General features: G+C 53.4%; 2 protein-coding genes across 9 annotated transcripts in view; both read right to left on the reverse strand.

The window, feature by feature from the left end:
• Positions 1–536: 536 nt before the first annotated feature.
• Positions 537–12373, reverse strand: LOC113997954 (bone morphogenetic protein 8B-like). Its single transcript, XM_027740225.2, has 7 exons — positions 11959–12373; positions 5695–5887; positions 4628–4776; positions 3775–3969; positions 3077–3156; positions 2619–2729; positions 537–946 (listed from the first exon to the last, which is right to left on the reverse strand). Exons 1-7 carry the CDS (start codon positions 12371–12373, stop codon positions 797–799), a joined length of 1293 nt encoding a protein of 430 aa, XP_027596026.1. The 3' UTR covers positions 537–796.
• A 552-nt stretch (positions 12374–12925) lies between these two features.
• Positions 12926–20147, reverse strand: part of MACF1 (microtubule actin crosslinking factor 1) — a 141001-nt gene continuing 133779 nt past the window's right edge. For 3 of the 8 annotated variants that reach the window (XM_039381241.1, XM_039381242.1, XM_027740224.2), the window contains 5 exons: positions 20017–20134; positions 17535–17746; positions 16842–16952; positions 14898–15021; positions 12926–14547 (listed from right to left, as the gene is read on the reverse strand). In XM_039381241.1, coding sequence (XP_039237175.1) covers positions 14291–14547; positions 14898–15021; positions 16842–16952; positions 17535–17746; positions 20017–20134 — 822 coding nt within the window. In that variant the 3' untranslated portion in view covers positions 12926–14290. The remainder of the gene's footprint in view (positions 14548–14897; positions 15022–16841; positions 16953–17534; positions 17747–20016; positions 20135–20147) is intronic. The other 5 variants (XM_027740221.2, XM_027740220.2, XM_039381240.1 and 2 more) reach the window with 2 other exon arrangements.

Genomic DNA, 20147 nt, shown 5'->3' on the forward strand with positions numbered 1-20147 from the left:
TTTTTCATTGCGAAATGTCCTCCAAACAGAGCACTGTTGTGCTGTGACATTAAAAAAGAAAGAGCAAGAGAAACTCCGTGTTTACTTTCCAAACTAGGCGTTTATTTTATAACAGTGCCGTAGCTCAATATGGATATTTTATTTTTTTTCCAAGTGGCTGAGTTTGGTGAACTTTAGGTAAACAGGAGCGGGTTAGTCAGCCAGCTACTTAATTGGCTGATGATATTTTCATTAAGGGAATTAAAAGCACTGGGTAGAGGTGGGTTAGTTAGAAATACACAGCTAGAAACAGCTCAATCCCAGAGCAACTCAGATGCTGCCTCCCTTGTCCTAATTACCCTTAAGCCCAAACTGCTTCCACCAGAGACTGCAGCAGCATGAGGGGAAAACACATCAGCCACAGACAAACCAGACACAGAACCAGCCACAAATCCTCTCTTTCCTATATATATATATATATGCTTGTATATATCTATGGGTCTCATTAAGCAGGGTAAGAGAATAGAAGTTTTATATTATTTACATCCACTTCTAGGAAGGGGTGGGAGGGATTTATTTTTATTATTATTTATTATTATTATTATTATTAATGGACTTTTGGCTCTGATGCAGCCCATGAAACTCCTCTTCCACACACGCAGCAGAAACCCAGTGTCACATTGCTCTGGTGGGGGTGGGATGGGACGTTCAGGGATGGAGGTGGGATGTTCAGGGATGGGGTTGGGATGGGATGTTTGAGGATGGGGCATTCAGAGGTGGGGATGGGATGTTCAGGGATGGGGATGGGACCTGTCCATCAGTGGCAGCCACACGATTTCACCACCATGTTGCGATGCTTCTTGAGGATGACGTTGTTGTTGCTGTCGTAGTAGAGGACAGAGGTGGCACTGAGCTTGGTGGGGGCACAGCACGCCTTGGGCACGGCCTCAGGCTTCATCAGGTGGACCTGGGGGAGGGATGCAGCAAACGTGGCTCCAGGCAAAAGAAAAAAGCATCAAACCGACTCCTAGCTGCAAAAATCCTGGGTGAATGGGGAGATTATTCCCAGCGTTTTGCAAAAATATTTATCCTGAACTCCGGGCAGTCGCTGCTGCAGTTTATATTGGAGCAGGGCTCAAGGCACTGCATGGGCCAGGCAGCCCCTTCATTAATTTGGGACTTCAGGGCCCTTTTTTCTCACAAAAATAGACAAATGACTAAAAAAAGAACATAAATCAGGGCAGCGTGGGTCAGGCTCCGGTGTGGGCGGGGGGTGCTGCAATAAGAGATCCTCCACCCCGAATTTAACGTCTTCCACTAAAATCTTAAATACACAACACCTCTCTGAACACAAGTCCCCTTCAGCTCGTTCAGCCCCCGCTCAGGACAGGCGTTATCCCGGGATTTTGCTGTACAGCATCAGCCGGAGGCTCCCGGGCTGCCGGACGCGCGGAGCCCTCGCTGGCTTCACCCGACATGTGCGATTAATTTATGGCAGGGGCAGCCGAGCTCTCCCAGCTCGGAAGTCCGGTGTTTTTGCTGTCAAACCCTGCTATTTGCAGCACAGGCTGGGGCTGGCACAGCTCCACGGCCGCCTTTGCCCTGGCGCTTCCCAGAAGGGCCGGATCCGGGCGCCAGGTGATTCACATCCTGCCCAAAACGGCTCCGTTTTGGGAAGAGCGTTGGGTTTAGGGGCGATGGGTGGGTGTAGAGGGGAAGGGGGCCCCTCCCCACCGCTGCCAGGATCCTTCCCAGCCCCGGATGGGCCCTGGAAGCTTCGTTAATGTCAAAATTAAACCCCGCCAGGCGACACCTTCAAAGGCTCGGCCGAGGGCTCGGCGCTCCCTGTAATTAACCGCGAGCACCGGAGCCGGTGTGGCTCTGCCATTGGGAAACCAAACACTCACAGGGCAGGAAATTCCAGAAATTAAACCACTGGCTGGGATGCGGGGTGGGTTTGGGAAAAGAGGGACACTAAAGCTTTTCCTGCTTGGAATATGCTGAGCCCAGCGTTTGGGTGCTGAGCCGCAGCGGTGCTTTCCAGGGCTGTGGATAAACCCTCGGGCACGGCTGACACGGAGCCTTTCCAGGGAGGAGTGGGGGCCTTGGTGAGCCCTGGGCTTGTCCCTGCTCCTGAGCCCACTGCCAGGGGAGGGGGAAATTAATCTGTCAGAAATCATCTGTTTTGTCCCAGCTGCTGTTAAACTGGAGCAGGATCGTGTCAGTCAGAAAACCAAGAGACGGAGGAGCTCTGGAATTACAAAATCCCCCTGTTACACCCCTCTGGCTCAGGGGGATGGGCAGAGCTGGTGACCTGTGTGCCCTCACACTTGTTTCTCCATGAATGCCTTGAAATGCTGTATCAGAACCTCCCGTGATCCTGTGGTGGGGACCAGCCTGCGAGCACCCATCCAGATGTGCAAGTACCCATCCAGATGTGTGAGCACACGTCCAGAGGTGGATGCACCTACTAATACTTCATCTGGACCAGCAGCTGAACTGCACCATCTGACCCAAACACCCTCAAACCCAGCCATGCTCATCCCAAAACCCTGTTCTCCATCAGGACCCACCAGGCTTCTACTGCTCCCCAAGACCCTTAATGTCCCCCTGGGTCTGTCCTTTTGGGTGGCACTGACCAGGGACTGCAGGATGGCGTGGTTGGTGGCGTTCATGCAGGAGTCCAGGGGGAAGGCACACTCCCCCTCGCAGTAATAGGCTGAGTATCCCTGCGGAGCGATCACCCAGTCCTGCAAAAAAAAGGGATTACATTGAGGGCTTCAGCTTCCTATGCCCCTTCCTCCATTCCCCACCTGCACAAACAACTCAACCACCTCCTCCCCGGGTGGCCCTGCCAGTAGCAAGGGTTTATTTTGATTTTTTGGACTGAGCCATGAGTTGCTCAAGGTCAGCAAAGGGGTTTGGGGTTGTGGCAGTTCATGTTTGCCTTCCCAGCTCTCGGGATGGCTTCATGGGCAGGAGAATCTGGACTGGGAAGGAGCCCAGGACAGAGGAATGGGATGATGGGGGTTTTTTTGTTTGTTTGTTTGTTTTTGAGGTTTTTTTTTTGCATTTACTTCTCCCAGTAGACAAGTACCAGCCAGCCGAGGTCCTGAAAGCTGACGTAGAGCTCGTGGCGCCGGCAGACCTGCCGCCTGTCCGCGGCGTGGACGTCATCTGTGGGAGAAGGGGACAGGGAACATCAGCCCTGGCATCCCCCATCCCACCCCTCACTGCAGCCATCCCCTCTCCAGGGAGGGATACAGCCCAAATGACAGGAGTTAGTCCAGGACAACCAAAGGAGAGGAGCCTCTGCTGCTGCACGAAGGGAAAAGGAGCTTCAGACTGGTCTATAATTTGATATTCCAACATTGGGGTGAAGGAATTTGGCCTTGGAAGGGTTATATCATAGCTTTGCTCATAGAGAAGATGACTTTGGGAGTTTCCCAAATTCAGTGGGTTCAGGAGAGCTGGAGCTTCCCGCTCCCCTCCTGCCTGAGCACCTTCCGGGGTGATGACACCTTCCCAGGCTGGCTTCAAAGCCAAGGGCACTAGGGCAAAAATTCCAATATTCAGGAAACACCTTTTCCTTGGGGGCAACCAACCCAAACCCTCTGCATCTCCCTAACTGCAAACAACCCAATCCTAAAAAGCCCGAGCTCTCTGCTCTGCTTCCCTTGAGCCCAAAAACTGGGATTTCCAGCAGCTGAAGGTGCTGACAGCAGATCCCTCGTGGCAGCAGCAGAGCCTGGTGTTTTCCACAGGGATCGCTCCTCCCCCCAGCAAAGCTCTTACCAAAAATTCCCGGGAGCTTGTTTGGATGTGGGAGGTCGTTGGTCTTCTTGGGCTGCCGCCTCCTCGGGGGTTTGGCCGCTCGTGTGACACGGGCAGGGCTGGGACTCGCCCGGAAAAACGTCACCATGAAGGGCTGCTTGGAGCGGGGCCCCCGGCGCCCCAACAGCCCCGCTGAGCCCGGATCGACGCTGTGCCCTGCAGGGACAGGACCAGGCGTGGGTTTGCTCCCAGAACGAACTCATTTTGTTAAAGCAAGGAGTCAAAACAGAAGAAATTTGCAGTGGAGAGCTGTGGTTTCGGCACCCCAAGGGGTTTGAAGCCCGGAGGTGGTACAGCCACGCACCCACCACCACATCACGGCCACACAGAGCGATTCAAGGATTAAAACCAAGTGATCAGTTTGCCCCTTCTCCCCTGGGGAGGAAAGCTGGGAGGGGAAGGGAATGGAGGGAGCATTCCCAGCTGCGATTGCTGGCCCCATGGGAGTGGAGATGCTCTGAGTGTGCCTGTGCACCTGCAAAAGGCAGCGTGGGACCAGAGCTGATCCCACGGGGAAAAGAGGGTTAATCCTCTGGCACACACACAGCAGGATCCCTCCGGATAGGGAGTTCATTAAGTGTTAATGGGGTTAATTACAGTCCACCCCATTAGCATGAAGCCTTTGGAAGGGTTTTCCATCCAGGTTTGCCTGCAAACCCAGACTTCTGGCACCTGTGGGTTCTCTGTCACAGCAGGGAATTTAAAATTGCAGTGGGACAAACCCTAACATCACATCCCATGGCACCGAGTGGGGAAGACTCCAGTTCTTGGGAATTTGGCCTCGAATGCTTGCAGGCAGGTTCATCAAACTCACCATCATCTGTCTCCACGTAGAGCCTCAGCCCCAGGTTGTATTTCTGATCCAGTAACCAGTGGTTGCTGGCAGCTGTGACGTCAAACACCAGCCAACCCTCTGTCCCGGCACGCAGGTCCTGGACATCCAGCAGGAACAGGTCAGATTCCCTGCAGAAACAAGGGGGGAAAGAGCAGGTGAGTAACAGCACCCAAAGGACACCAGCACCAGCAATAATTCTTGGAAATTACTGCTTGGTGCCTGTGTCCAGACAGGCCCTGGCACAGCAGGGTCAGGTCAGTAGCTCTTGATGCCGCCGGCTGTGCTGGACACGATGGTGGCATCCTGGAAAATGCACTCTCCCTGCCCTGGCCAAAATATCAGGGTGTGACATTTCCCCGTTGGAAACTTTGGGAACAGCTGATTGTGGCAGTGCCACTTCCCTTGGTGTTTTTATGGTAGTGGGAAGGGAAAGTGCTGGAGCCGGTTCTTGTGCAGGTTCCCATTCCTGTCTCCATCCCCACCATCTTCACCCCTGTTCCCACCCCTTCATTCCCATCCCCAATCCCATCCCCACCATCTTCATCCGCATCCTTATCCCCATTCCCATCCCCACAATTTTCATTCCCATTCCCATCTTTTTTATTCCCATATCCATTCCCATCCCCTTTATTCCCATATCCATTTCCATCCCCATCTTCTCCATTCCCATCCTCATCCCCATTCCCATCATTTTCACTCCTATTCCCTTCTTCTTCATTCCCACACCCATTCCTATCCTTATCATCTTCATTCCCATTCCCATCCTCACCCCCATCTTCTTTATTCCCATACCTATTCCCATACCCACCTTCTTCACTGGAATGGGCTGCCCAGGGAGGGGGTGGATTCACCATCCCTGGAGGTTTTTCAGATGAGACTGGATGTGGCATCAGTGCCACGGCCTGGGAACCACGGCAGGGTTGGATCTTGACGATCTGGGAGGTCTTTTCCAACCTGGTTGATTCTGTGATTCTATGATTCTATGACTCCCATCCCCATCTCCATCGTTCCCATTCCCATCCCCGCTCCCGTCCTCAGCCCCTCACCTGTTGGAGTGCCCTGCAGCCACCTCGTAGATGCTGATGTGCAGGCTGTTGTTGCCGTGCCGGGACGTCCCCCGGGCCTTGTAGATGCGGAACTCGGCGGCCGTGACGGACTCGCCCGCGGGCACCTGGGTCAGGTCGAACCTGAACTCCTTCCAGTACGGCTTCGGAGAGAACATGTCCCGGTCCTGCTCCACTGCAGAGCAAAGGGCTCAGGGAGGGCTCTGCCAGACCCCAGCAGGCTGATCCAAGCCTTCACCCCCCTCCCACTGAGTCCCCTCCAACTTCCTTGTCCCCACTTTGCAGACAAACCTGCTGGCTCTGAGCCTTCACCCCCCCACCCCGAGCTCTTGGCTGCAAATTCATCTCTCTCCTCTCCCAAGAGTTTTAATCTTGATGCATCCTGCCCCCCCCCCCTATTTTTGCAGCCCCCAACTTTATTTTGCTGTAGACCCACCAGCCTCCCAGCCTTTTTCCTTTATTAGTAATTAAAATTAAAATTAAAAGCACAAGTGTTGGTTGTGGGAGGAGCACAGAGAAGCTGCCACTCGTGCCATGGTTTAGGAGCTGCAGCCTTTTGTGCTGAAAAACACACACAAAAAAAAATTGAGGTTTTGGGGTCAGCAGGACCATCTGGAGCAGGAATTGGGGTTTTCCAAACTTTTGTTGCAGCAGGACAGGGCTCTCCAGGGCCATTGCTGGGTACCACAAGTCCTCCCTTGCCCTCATGCTTGGGGCTGCTGAAATAGGAGGACTTTCAGCCTATGCAGGATTGTAAGGTCACTTCTCTGTAAAAATAAAACCTCCCTTTTTACTAGAAACACCTTATTTTTGCATCAATCCATTGCATGCTGGGAAAGAAAAAAATCTGCTGATTTGATTTTTTAAGTCCATAAAGAACAACCCAATGTCTTTCTTTGCAGTAATGCAGCCCCACACAGTTTCTCTAATATGTAATTATTTGCTTCAAATTGTCCTTTAAAAATATTCCAATCTGCCTTGTCTCAATATAATTAAAGTATATGATTAAATATGATTCAATATGACTAAAGCTTCTCCTGCTTCAGGCACAAAAGCAACGTAATCCATCCAACCTGGTGCGTACTTTCAAGAGCAAACCAACCAAATAAATAACTAAATAAAGATGCACGTTTTAAATCCATTTTTTAACCAATTCCAGGGGAGAAATATTCCAAATTTAACTCCCCATAAAGTAGTTGTTCCCATTCACATGGGGGGAGCAGCGCGACGCATCTCTCCAAACCCAATGCTGAGATTTCACTTGCTTACCCACAGGTCTTTTTTTTTTTTTTGCTGCTTCTTCTTCTTTTTTCCTTTTTTTTTCCCCCCCTCTTTTTTTTTTTTTTTTCAAATCCCACATTCCCTCCAGCTACTGGCCTCACCACAAGCTATGTTATAAAAAAAGCCCGGGGCCAGGCGGGCAGGGCGGATGCGGAGAACGCTTCCTGCTCCGGCGGGGCGGCTGCCAGCTGTGGCAGGAGGATGCTGTGGGGAGCTGCATCCAGCCCGTGCACCCCTTGGAGGGGGGACACACCAGCCCCCCAAACCCTCAGGCTCTTCCCTCTTTTCCATTCCTTCCACCAACCCAGCGCTGATGGTTTTACGCTCCCGGATCGTTCAGCGGTGCTGCCGAAGCCGCCGGTGCCTCACGGATGTTACAAAATCCCTAAATCCCCCCCCAAAACACAACCAAAGGAATCGCCTCTCTTTTTTTTTGGCACTGATAAACCCTCAGTGGGATGTCCCATGGTCGGTCCAGGGGATGCCCAGGTACAGAGTGGTGCCCCCTTGGGTATTTTCAGTCGCCTGGGTGCTCGGGTCACCCCTCTGCTCTGAAGATCCTCACCGGGATCTTCACAGGTGAGCACCTTCAGCAAAGCAATGCTGCAGATGGGCCCTCACCCAGGAATGGGCAGAGGGATTTTTCTGTGGAGCCAAGGAGGTCACAGAGACCCCACACCACAGAAAAAGCCCCCAGGGTGATTTTTGGCCCCGGAGAAGAGTGAAAACCTTTGTTAGAGCAGAAGTTTGTTATGAAAACTTCCCATCAGTGTGCTGTGGAGGTGATGGAGGGGTCCAGGGATGAAGGGAGAGGAGGGGAGCTGGTGGGAGGGAAGCCCAGGAACACCTGGTCAGTAAGAGAAATGCTATAGGGGATGCAAATAGATAAGTTTCTTGATGAACCAAATAAGATGGATTTAATATCAATATGTCTAGTGTTTGTGATGAGAGACTGGGAGGAACCCCTGAATACTCTGCCCCTTCATGGAGAGGAAGAGGGAAAACCCTTGGAGGGGCAGGACCAAGGAAGAAGCATCCCCTCCTGTGCAGACATCAGGATAGGATCAGATGCAAACAGCAGGTTAGAGGGAGTTTAATATCACCGTGTTTCCTGCTACATTATAAACTCCTGTGAAATTACAACCCCCAAAGCACCCAGTGGGTGCCTAAGTAGAACAGTGGGTGCTAAAATGCTGCTGGGGGTGTGCTGGAGGTGCCCCCCCGGCTCGCAGGGAGCCTGTTGGGAACCTGCTATTGATTCGAGGCGGGTTGGCTCAGCCACACCACCAACCCTCAATTATCTGTGGGCGGATTATCCGGATTGCGGATGAGACACACTAAAAAAGCCCAGCCCAAGTGCTTTGCTCTCCTTGCCCCCTCCTTTGGCATTTACTGTCTCATCCCAAAGAGCTGCCGTGTCTTTCCCTAGAGCTGAATGTCATCACAAAGTCGAATATGTGCTCCCACCACCCCCCAAAAAACACTATAAAAATTACTTATAAACGGCCCTGGGGTCATTCCTCTGGCAGGGGATACCCAGCTTGATCTAGACTGAGCCTCACTGTCTCCCAGCTCCTGATCCCTTCCCAGATCCCACCCTTCCTCCTGCTCCCCAGGTTATTCTTAGCTGCACGTTTTCATTGTAAACTTTCCCTGTTTCTATAAACTGCACATCAGTTGTAATTACTGGTCCTGGCTGCTCCCGATGGTCCCCATGATCATTTCAGATGCTAAATTAAAAGGAAATGCCAGGATATTCAACCACATCAAATGCTCAGGATCCCAAAATAGGTTTAAAAGAGATGCAGGGAAGATGCTGTCCTTTGCTTACAAGGAGGAAAAAATAAGCTCCGAAGGTTTTCTGAAGTGAGGAGAGATTTAGGATTTATCCTGAGTGCTATGAAATGAATCCAGGCTCCCAGTTTGTCTCAGGAGTGCTTCCTCCATCCTCCTGGGATGAACACTGGGAGCTGCAGGACATGGGGCTCAGAACTGGACACTCCCAGTCCGGCTTCTTGTGGCTGGGAGACTTCTTTGGCCACTGCTGCATCCCCCCTCGCTCCCTGAGCCCTACACTCAGCCAGCTGGGAGCTCTGTGTCACGGGTGGGTCCCAGGGACTTTATTTGCAAAGCTTTCCCCATTAAAACACACATGGAGGGTGTGTACAGAGCACTGACACCTTGGCACGGGCTGCCAGAAAACACTGCCCTGCGTCCCTCGGATGGATGCCCAGAGGAGGAGGCTCAAATGGCTGCAAAATGAAGCCAGGAGTGGGGAAAATCCTGACCCAGCTGCTGACAGCAGCTGGATTTCAGTGGTAATGGTGTGGGGGCGAGGGTAAGTGGCCGGCAGCGGGTGATGATCTTCCAGCGTGGAGAGTGGAGCAGCACCTCAACTCCTAAAATTCAATTGAAGTGGCTGCTGTGAGCTCCCACCCCACACTAATGGCTCCTTGCAGTGCCCAGGGTGCTGCAGCTGTTTTTGCCAAGGTGTCCTGCCTTCCTCCCCAGTGCTCTCTGGGTTTGCCAGGAAGAGCTTCGTCTGAAACAGCCATGGGGAGTCCAGCCACAGAGAATCACAGAATGCTTTGGGCTGGAAGGAACCTTAAAGATCATCTTGTTCCACCCCCTGCCATGGGCAAGGACACCTTTCCATAAGCCAGGAGCCATGGATGCTGGGAGGGAAAGGGAAGACGTGCATGTTGTGGTGCCACGGGGGGCTCAGGCACACCGAGAGCCTCTTACCAACCACTCTGCTCCATGATTATACCCTGCCCATATCCATGACTCACGGCTGAGGAGAAATCCCAAAGCCCATCCTTATCCCAGTCTAAAAAATACAACCACCCACCTGACTCCTTCGGGAAGTGCTCAGAAATAGCACAGATCAGGCTTTATCCTCACACCGAGAGGAGCAAACGGGATGGGATGGGCGGATCCACCATCACCAAACCCAACCAAAGTTACCCAACCCAGCAGCCACCCACCACCCAGAGGCCCCCCATGCCCCATCCCCCTGCCCAGCAGGCAGGGCACTCTGCCCACCCAGCCCAAGGTGTGTTTGTGTGCCAGGGAGGTTTGTCCTTTCCCCTTCCCAGGAAAAAGGTGTGCCGTTGGGAGCCGCGCTCCGGCCCCGCTCACACAGCCCTACGTGGGGTGGCTGGGAGCAAAGAGGTCCAAGTGGCCAATGGAGCACCGACTTATTCCATTTGCATGTCCCATCAGGATAATTGTGCAGCGAATTATGCATGCAAATGAGAGCTAGCCTTCTCCCACAAAAACTTATTTAATTAACATGATGGGGCTGAGGAAGCCGCAGAAATCAAAGCCATTCAAATTGAAGGCTGGAACTGTGTTCCCCAACTCTCCTGGCTGCTCCAAGAGCCACCCCCCGTAACAGGAACCCTCTGCCAGCACCAATACCTCCTGGGCATCTCCCCAGCCCTCTGAACATCCCACCCTGGTTGCCATCAAACCTAACCATTTTAAAGCCTGTTTTGTCCCAAGTGTTGAGGGGAGCTGGAATTTGGTGCTCCAGTGTCCGCCTACCTCAGTCTCAGCTTCCCCAGGATGCTGAGCTCCCACAGTTCCCCCAGAGCTCTAGATGGGAGCTGGGTGCTCAGTGTCTGCAACTGTGGGGACCCCAAACACTGCCTGACCAGCAGGGTCTGTCCCACGGAGCCTCCTTACACAGAAGATGCAGGAATGGATGGAGGGGATTTGGGAGACAAAAGAGCTCCACAGCCTTTCCTCATCCAAACCTCCTCCCTGCCTCGGGTCTCCAGGAAGGGATTCTCCCCATCAGAGTAGTGATTGTATGGAACTCCAAGCTGGCCTGGGCAGGGATATCCCAAGCAGAGGGCAGAGGAAGAGCTCTACAGCCAGCTGCCTGATCTGCTCATCCTGAAGGGTTCAGGCCAACCCAGAGCCTGCTCTCGGGGGGGACCCACCGTGTCCCGGGTGCTCGTGGCCCTGCTGATGCTGGAAACAGCTCTGCTGCTGCTCATGCAACCACCTGGAAACTGGATGGATGCTGGAGCCCATTAACCAGCTAGATGGGATTCCAGCAATAATTAGCAACCTTGAGGATTTATTTTGAACCGTGATTCAGTGTCCCACAGTGGGGAACTCGGTCCATCCTGCTGCTGGCACGAGAGCTGTTGTCCTGCCTCGCTCCCCAACCAGTTCATGTGCCCAGTGAAATGGGGAGTGCAGGGTGGACAAGCCCCCCTCAGCCCACCCTCGCTGCAGGACCTTCCCCTTCTCCATCTCCCCATTTTTAAGCAGAGCCGAGAGTTACACCTTTCAGGCTCACAGCCACCGTGTCCCTCCCAGCCTCTCTCCACCGTTATTGAGCCTAACTTCGGGAAAAAGAGAGGCTTTTCTCAACAAGGGCGCCCTGAGAAACCACCCCAGGACCGAGGGATGCTCGGAGTTGCCGGTATCACAGTTACGGGTCGGGGTCAGCTAAGCCCCGTGCTCCCCGGTGCCCCCTCGGTGCCTCCCCAGCTCTGCGCTGTCCCAGTCCTGCCCGTGCGCCGTGCTCTTCTCCGGTCCCCCGCGCCCAAGCCGCCTGGATCCTGCCCGCACGTCCCGGTACCCCCTGTCCTCCCGGTGCTGCCAAAGCCGCCTAGATGCTGTCCACAAGCCCCGGTCCTCCCGGTGACCCCGTACTGGCCCTGCTCCCGCACGTCCTGGTGTCCCTGGTGCATCCCGGTGCCCCCGCACGTCCCGGTGTTCCCGGTGCCCCCGGTGCATCCCGGTGCCCCCGTACGCCCCGGTGTTCCCGGTGCCCCCGGTGCATCCCGGTGCCCCCGCACGTCCCGGTGTTCCCGGTGCCCCCGGTGCATCCCAGTGCCCCCGCACGTCTCGATATTCCCGGTGCCCCCGGTGTTCCCGGTGCCCCCGGTGCATCCCGGTGCCCCCGCACGTCCCGGTGTTCCCGGTGCCCGGCGCGGCGCTCACCCATGTTGACGAGGCTGACCACGGTGTCCGCGTGGCTGACGACGCTGCCGGGCGGGGGGCTCTGGGTGCTGAGCCCGGTGAGCACCGGCCGCGACACGGCCGCTTCCTCGCCGTCCTCCTCCTCCTCCTCGCCGGCCACGGCGTGGTACAGGTCGAGCATGAAGAGCGGAGCGGCGGCGGCGGGGGCGCGGGCGGGGGCGCGGGGCCGGGGCCGGCCGGGCAGCCCCAGCACGGCCAGGATCTCCCGCTGCACGTCCCGCCGCTCGCCGCCGCTCAGCCGCCGCTGCGGGACCCCGGCGGCGTGGAGCCGGCGGCGGAGGACGCTGCCGCTGCCCAGCTGGCACAGCACAGCCGCCACCCACAGCAGCGCCACGGCCCCCCGCCGCCCCCCGCCCGCCCCGCGCCCCGGCCCCATGGCACCGCCGGGACCCCCCGCCCGCCCGGTGCGGTGCGGCCCCGGGCACCGGCACGGCCCCGGCTCCGGCCCCGGCCCGCCCCGGCGGGGCGAGGGAAAGGGACGGTCCCTCCGACGGCACCGCCCCGGCCCCGGCTGCGGGACGTCCCGGCCCTCCCCGTCCGGCGGCCCCGGGGATGGGGAGCCTGTGTGCAGCCGCCCCTGGGGGTGCTCAGCCTCGTGGGCACCCAAAAGCATTGACATCAAAATCCATGGGAACCCATCCCTGGGGATGCCTATCCTCGTGGGCACCCAAAGCCATGGGAACTCATCCTTAGGGATGACTATCCCCGTGGGCACCCAAAGCCATGGGCACCCACCCTGAAAGACACCCAAATGCACAGACACCCAACCCTAGAGATGCTCACCCCATGGGCACCCACTTCTAGGGATGCTCACCCACATAAATCACCAAACCCAAGGGCACCCACCCCTGTTGACACCCAAATTCACCAGCATGGGATAACCAGTTCCAGCTGTCAATCCTCACAAAGCTAACACTGGGGAATAAAGTAGGAGGCAAGATTGTTTATTACCGCAAGCAAGTTTAATACAAAAATGTGTCTGGTTTTTAAACAATTCATTGGTAGAGCTTCAGTTTTGCCTCAATTTTAAACCAAATTGAGAGAATCACACAGCAACACGGTCAGGGCCGGAGAGGAACAATATTTAATAAATACAGGAGCTGTGGAGAGCCCTGGCCCCCGGCCCATCTCCTGGTCACTTGGTCAGTTTGATTTTATTACAAAGAAAAAGTAGCGTACAAAAGCGAGACAGGACTTGCAGCGAGTGTGCTGGTGAGACTCATTTCAAGGACAAGCAACTGTGCGTGTAAGTCCAGATTTCTCCTAGGAGCAGAGTTCACATCAACCTCAGCCTGGTTGGAAGTGGAATGACCAGTTAAATAATAAATAGGAAACAAAGAGATGCAGATAAATAGCGATTGTGTAAGGAACGCCGTGCGTCGGGCTCTTTTAAGCCATCAATCCAGAAGAATCCTTGAATTTGGAGACCCACCACCGCTAACAAGGGGTGTATCCGAGGGATCCAGACCTGCAGTCGTACCCACGTGCTCTCCTCCAGCCGGCTTCGGCGTGAACCCCCCTCCTCAGACCCTTCCCCAAACCCCTCCCCATCAGTTTGTTCTTTAAAAACAAAGCTGTCGGGACAGTATTTTCGAGACAGAATTGTCACGACCTTTGCTGTAGTGTGTGCAAATTTTATTAAGTCAAACTCCGCTTTCTTCAGGTAAAACCACATAGCTTAAAAAAATGGAAACATAAGCCCCAAGTCCCCTCACCTCATGTCTCTCTGGTTGAGGTATCTGTGATTTACAAAAAGAGAGTTCCTTGAACACTGCAGGATTCAGGTCTTTGCTTTTAAATATAATTTACCTTGCTGAGACAGCAAGTTTATAAAGACATTTAGGAAACAATCCTAAAAGATAAAGCAGGTTCACACCCTGCACCGCGCAGAAATCCTATTTATATTTTAGTTTTTCTTTACACTTTCACATCTTGACCTTTTTTTCTTTTTGCTTCCTTTTTTTTTTTTTTAAATCTTTTTCTTGCTTTTTTTTGTTTTGTTTTGTTTTGTTTTGTTTTTCTTTCTCTTCCACGTTTCATTTTTCCAGGCCCCTCTCTGAATAGGGGTCACCGAGAGGCAAATTTTATCTACATAAATATTCACATGAAAATAGTAACTTACAAAAAACAAAAAAAAAAAAACCCAAATAAGGCAGCTTCATAACACAACTTTCTTTTACACTTTTAACAATATAGTTTCTCCCATTTAGATAAATATACATCCAATGTACGGAGCAGGGTTAAAAACTGGACACAGGTTGGGTTTTTCTCTCAGGAGGGTACGGGTACAGTATTATCTTTTAGGGCCTGGAGTTTTTGGGGTGGCAGTGGTCGTTTTCTTGGACATGGTTGGGATTTTGGAGGGTTTGGCCATGCCCCGGCGGGAGCTGCCCTGCCCGCCGGCCACGCTGCTCTCCGAGGTGTCCGAGCACGCCGACTGCGTTTCCAGCAGGTCGAAGTCGGAGGCGTCGCTCCCCCGCCGGCTGCTGGCCCGGCTCCCTGTGCGGCTCCCGGCCCGGCTCGTGGGACGACTGGCTGTTTTTTTAGGATCTGCAAGGGGAGCCCAGTGAGCCATGAGCAGGAGGATTCGGGTTCCTCCCCATCCCCGAACCGACCGGCACCCAAATCCCCAGCCCCGCTGTGGCTGCTTTTGACACCCGCCAGCACCCCTGAGAGAGGGGGCTCAGCATCAGAACCCATCCCTTCCCAAGCTTTTAACAGAGCAGGAGCAACTCCTTGGACTGCAGAACTCTGCCAGCATCTCCTCTCCCAGGCAGGGATGCAGCAGTGGGCATCAGCCTCCCACCCCACTGCCCACCACAAAACATTCCATATTTTCCCCACCAATTTAAGCAGCAACGGCGTTGGAGGGAGTTTTTCCGTCTTTTCACCCGACTTACCTGCCCGACTGGTTTTGGCACCTGTAGAGACTGGTGAGGAGCTGTTACTGGTGTCCCCAGCAAGGGAGGTTCGGCTGGAGTGGAAGGTGGGTCGCTTCAGTTTGCTGCCTGCTGCAGGGGTCACCTTGGGAGGAAGAACACACAGGGCATCCTTTAGCTGTCACTTGGACTGTGACGGGCCAAGATCACATCCAAGATCAGATCCTTGGCAAAAATATTTTGGCATTTAAGGAACACCCATCTTAATGGTCAAGGAGGACACAAGCTGCCGTTTCAGCAGTGGATGATTAAAAAGGAAAAAGCCCAGATCCTGAGAATTTGGAGGGTAATGGCAGTTTGTGCTCTGCAGGCTGATGCACAGGTAAAAAAAAATCAAAGCAAAGCTGTTATACATCCAGAGGAGACAGCATCAGCTGGGCTCAAAACCTCCACAAAGGGAAGGTGAAATATTGCAAAAATAGGAATTTTAGCATCTAGGCAGCTCAGGAGGGTTTTGGAAGGTTGTCAAGTACAACATGGGATCTTGAGAACTGCATCTCGTTGTGGGAGCATCAGCACAGCCTGACTGGGAGAGGTGGAGGGACACCCAGCTGGTGTCCACGCTCCCAGCACCAAAGGGCAGCCAAATTGGAAGAGTGATGAACAGAGACACAAAACACATCAAATCAGTTCTGGCCACATCCTGAAACGGTGCTTTTCCCGACCTTTAAGATGTTGCAAGTGTAGCTGATGTGGGGTGAAGCAGCACAACAGGCAACTCTGCTCCCGCCGCTGCGGGAGGAAGCGAAAGGGAAGGTGCCAGCAGGGTGAGGGCACCTGGATCCAGCTGGAAAAGGCAGCTCCAGTTTCTATTCACCACCCAAAGCTCTGGGTTTGGGGCAGTCCTGCAGGAAAGTGACTGCAGGAAAGTGTCCCCCATCCCTGGAGGCTTTGGGGAGCACAGGGATGCAGGGATGGCTCCAGCTCCTCTGCATCCCTGCACAGATGGACACTGACACCAGAGGGCATTTCCCAAGGAACTTTAAAGCAACAGATGGAGGGGTTTCTCTCCATCCTGTGGTTTTTGGGAAACTCAGAAACGTTGGAATGTGATGAAACTGGAGCTGCAGAGGGGAAAGGGGCAGCTGAGGGAATTAAAATCCATTAACGCGCGATTGCTGAGGTACCATTGTCATCATCAGAGATTTCGATTCTCATCCTTGATCCTATTTTATAATAAGCAGCAAGCACAAATTTAGGGCAATTGGGAAAGCGCTCCTGACCTTCTGATGAATTAAATTAATCCCTTTTCCACATGGAAGCATCACTGAGCAAGACACAAGTTACCTCACCAGCGCAGTGAACCACCGAGATCTACCCGGTGCCTCTCATCACCCATTCACAAAGGGCAAGGAAGTCCACGAGGAGGCTGAAAACTTTAGGGAAATCAAAATCTCAGGCCAAATTCATCCTCCTGGGAGCATCAAGGCGGTGACAGGGCTGGACACACCCGACGTGCTTCAACATGGTGATAAACACAAGCGCTCCATAAAACTGAGGCGGTGTAGTTACAGTGCATGCGCTGTAGCTGATTTTCAAGTCTCAACTCGGCTGCTGGATTTGAATTTTGGGAAGCCAAACACGGCCCCTTTCCCAATGCAAAAGCTATTAAAGCTTGGAAAATTAATGTATTTTTTAAAGCACAGAGAGAATTAACACCGCTCTCACGGTCTGGAGGCAGTTAAAGGCGAATTGAAAGCGCTGTGCTTCATTCTGAAGTCGATGTTTTATTTAATCCCGAGTTGGAAACCCATGAAAAACGCCAACAGTCGGAGCGTTAGCGGTGCTACAAGCGCTGCTCTACCACAGGGAAAGCGTTAAAACAGGCAGGGGAGTGGGATGACTCCGTGCCAGTGGCACTTTGGCCTGTCAGCAGGTCCTCGGGGCTGCCAGACCATACTCTACCTCGGCGCTCGGGAGCTGGAAGTCGGAATAATCGAATCCCCTCAGGGGGGTGCCCGCTTTACTGTTTATCAACCAGGGTTTGTCATAACATCGAGAGAAGTGATGTGGAGTCTGTGAAATGGAAAATCCAAGGAAGGGGGGGAGAGGTGGAATGAGTGGTAAAAAAAAAAAAAAAAAAAAAAAAAAAAAAGGGAAATGGAAAAGTATCTGGAATGGCGCGTGGGGAAACAGCACTAAAATGGAACGAGAACCAAACAGGAAATATATAAATTAAAATAAAGGGAAAAACCCCGAAAGGTGATGAAATAAACCATGCAGGGGTGAGTGATGTGGTGGGGGAGGAGAGATGGTGGTTGATGGATTCTTCCTGACATCACAGCTCTGCCATGAGGAACAGGAGCCTTCGGCTGCACGGCGAGCGCCGGGAACCCTCCTGAGGAGCCATGGGCGTCCAGTTTGGGCTGGAAACCTGCCCTGCACCATCCCACCCCTCCAATCCCACATGGACAGCAGGGTTCCTCCTGCAGACACCATGAACACTTTATAGAGACCACAGTACCATCAAGCCCCCAAAGCCCCAACCTTCCTCCTCCTCCATACACCTCCCGCAGCTCCTCATCTTGCTGGGACGGGTTTTGGAGACCGCTGGTTTCTAAAGGAAAGGGAAGGGAAGGGTCTACATGTGAACCCCACCTTGGCTCCACTGGCTGGAGTGGCAGGGGAGGATGGCATGGAGGCGCAGCTGTGGTTGCTCTGGCTGGCGCTGGAACTGGATCGTGTCGGGGAGGCTGCTCGGGAGGATGGTTTGGACCTTCGGCCTCGCGACCGGAACGGGGTCATTCCCTGGGAGGCTCCTTCCGGCAGGATGAATTTCTCCCGGAGTTCAAGGTTGGTCCGTCCTCGTGCTGGAAGGGAACAAAGGAGGGGAGACCTGAGGTTTGGAGGAACCCAGTGCTGTCACCAGGGCTCAGGAGGTTCCAGGGCTGGGAGCAGTGTCCTTGCACATCTCCTCGAGCCCATCTCCGAGAGCGGGCGGACGGCAGCGAGACCATCCCGGCTCTCTTGCTCTGCCTCAACCTCCTCCTGCCACAGATCAGCTCTTTGAGAAACTGGACGATTAAGAGCTGCCTTAGGGTCATGGAATCATACTGGATGCTCTATTGTTCTCTTGTGGAAAAGCATTTCAACTCACCATGTTACAATGTCATCTGTAACGTGACTTAAAAGCAGTAAAAGCAGCTTTGAAAGGTTGAGATTCTCGAGATTCTGAGAGAGATTCTGCTCTCTCACAACTCTGGGCAGCTCTCCACGCATTTTTGGGGAGAGATGAGAGAAAAGTGACCACCAGCCACTAAATGCCAACTCTAAAGTTTCATCTAAACACCTCAAAGAGCTGGAGGGTCTCCCTTCCACAAGCAAGGGGGCAACCGAGCAGGGGGAAGGTCTGTGGGCTTCAGCTCCTGGGCCAGCTGACATGTGCCAATGTGTTTCATGCTCACGGTGTTCAAGCAGAGAGCGAGGGCATGCACTGATCCTTACGGGACACAGGAGGAATTCTAGAGCCGACGGATTACGGACCAGAAAGCCAAGAAAGCAACTGCAGGAGGGAAGCACCACGCTGAGATAACCAAGGGATAGAAACAACCTCGATGTCAGCGCTGCAAAGCATCTGCTGCAAAGCATGAGCGAGGGACGCCGGAGGAGCAGGAAACCCCTGAAGGTTCCCCGAGGCACACGCTGTAAATCATGCTGCTTTCAGCAACAGCCGTCGGGCAGCCGGGGCACGGAAGGCAGCAGCTTGAAGAAGACATATCCGAAGCAATTAACATCTCAAGAGACCCCAGTGAGACAGGGACATATGGAGCACAGGCCTAAGCCCTCCGAAACACGCAGCCTGATGTGCTCCATTCCTGGCCAGCCCCTTGCTGATCCTTCTCTGTTCCCTGGTCATGGTTCTCGGCATCGCGTCCAGACCGGACAGCTCTGACCACCTTCATACCTCAAGGTTTTGGAAAGGAGGTGACCCCAGTTCTCCATGCCCACGGTATGTGACTGGTCTGCGTTACCCCAACTGTCCCTTCCAAACGTGTCCCATCAAACCAGCTCCAACAAACACTGCTCATCCCTAAAAACCCAAGGCTGAGGTGGTTCTTCCTTTCTAATCTGCTGCTGTCTCTTCCTTAAGCTCAGGTAATCCAGGAGCTTCTTACACTTTAATTTTCCTGCATTAATGCTGAACTGAAACACCTTTTTTGCTTCACCTGGGACACACTTATGCAAGGTGATGCTTATTGACACACATACAGCAGGACACAGTGCTTAAACCACCCCCCCCAAAATCCAACCCAGTCCCTGAACAGTTCCATGGACAATGTCATCTTAAATGCAGCCCCTTTTACAACCCAAATCTGGCTTGTGGCAATTCAAAAAAAGAAGAAGGGCCATGTTTTCACCCCCAAGGGAAAAAATACAGGAAGAAAGTTCATTTCAAGGCACTGGAAGAAGATCCAGCACCATCAAAACAGATATTTAAGGTGCATAGTCCTGCCCAGCTCAGGGTTTCCAAATTAGTTCCTTATGTCACTGCTTTAAACACAACAAATGAACTGAGAAATTTGTATTAGAAACACATCAGAGAGAAGTTCAAAGTCACAAGAGAAATGTTTCCTTAGTGCCTAGGATGAGCCTGCATTCTCAGTGTCCCATGGCCACAGCCCGGTGCAGCTGTACTACAGGTTCACAGATCCTGGGCTTGAGCATCTTCTCCCCAGTGTGTCTCAGACAGGAATTTTACCATCTTCTGGTTTTGAACTTTGGAATCTTTCAGGTCACCTTTCCAAAGCTTACTCCATCACCCACAGGGTCACACGTGTGCACCGACCACCTCCAAGGGGAGCCGAGACCCCCAGCACGGTGCTGCAGCTCCACTCACTTGGGGTCTTGGAACCAAGGAACACAACCCTTCCCTCTTCTCCCCCCACAAGACCTGGCTAAACGCTGCAGTACCACCAAACCCTGCGATTTTAAGCTCTTGGTTTGCTTTGGATCTGTTTTCTCCAGCTCCTTCGGATAACCCAGACCCCACTCTGGTCACTCAGCCACAGCAGACGAGTTTCCAAGCTCCCCTCAGCGGGTGAGAAGACACCGGTTGTATAAACCCCAGGGACCCCCTTACCTCTGCACGGATCATTCTTCACTAAAAATTCATCCAGGGCCATCCATCCCCCTCCGACACGAACCATGACCGTGCTCCGCAGGATACGGACCAGCCGCAGCTGCTGGGAATCGCCGAACTGCGGAGCCAAG

This window comes from Pipra filicauda, unplaced genomic scaffold, assembly GCF_003945595.2.
Source record: "Pipra filicauda isolate LSUMZ 115617 unplaced genomic scaffold, ASM394559v2 scaffold219_size1829416_pilon, whole genome shotgun sequence".
NCBI classification, from domain to species: domain Eukaryota; kingdom Metazoa; phylum Chordata; class Aves; order Passeriformes; family Pipridae; genus Pipra; species Pipra filicauda.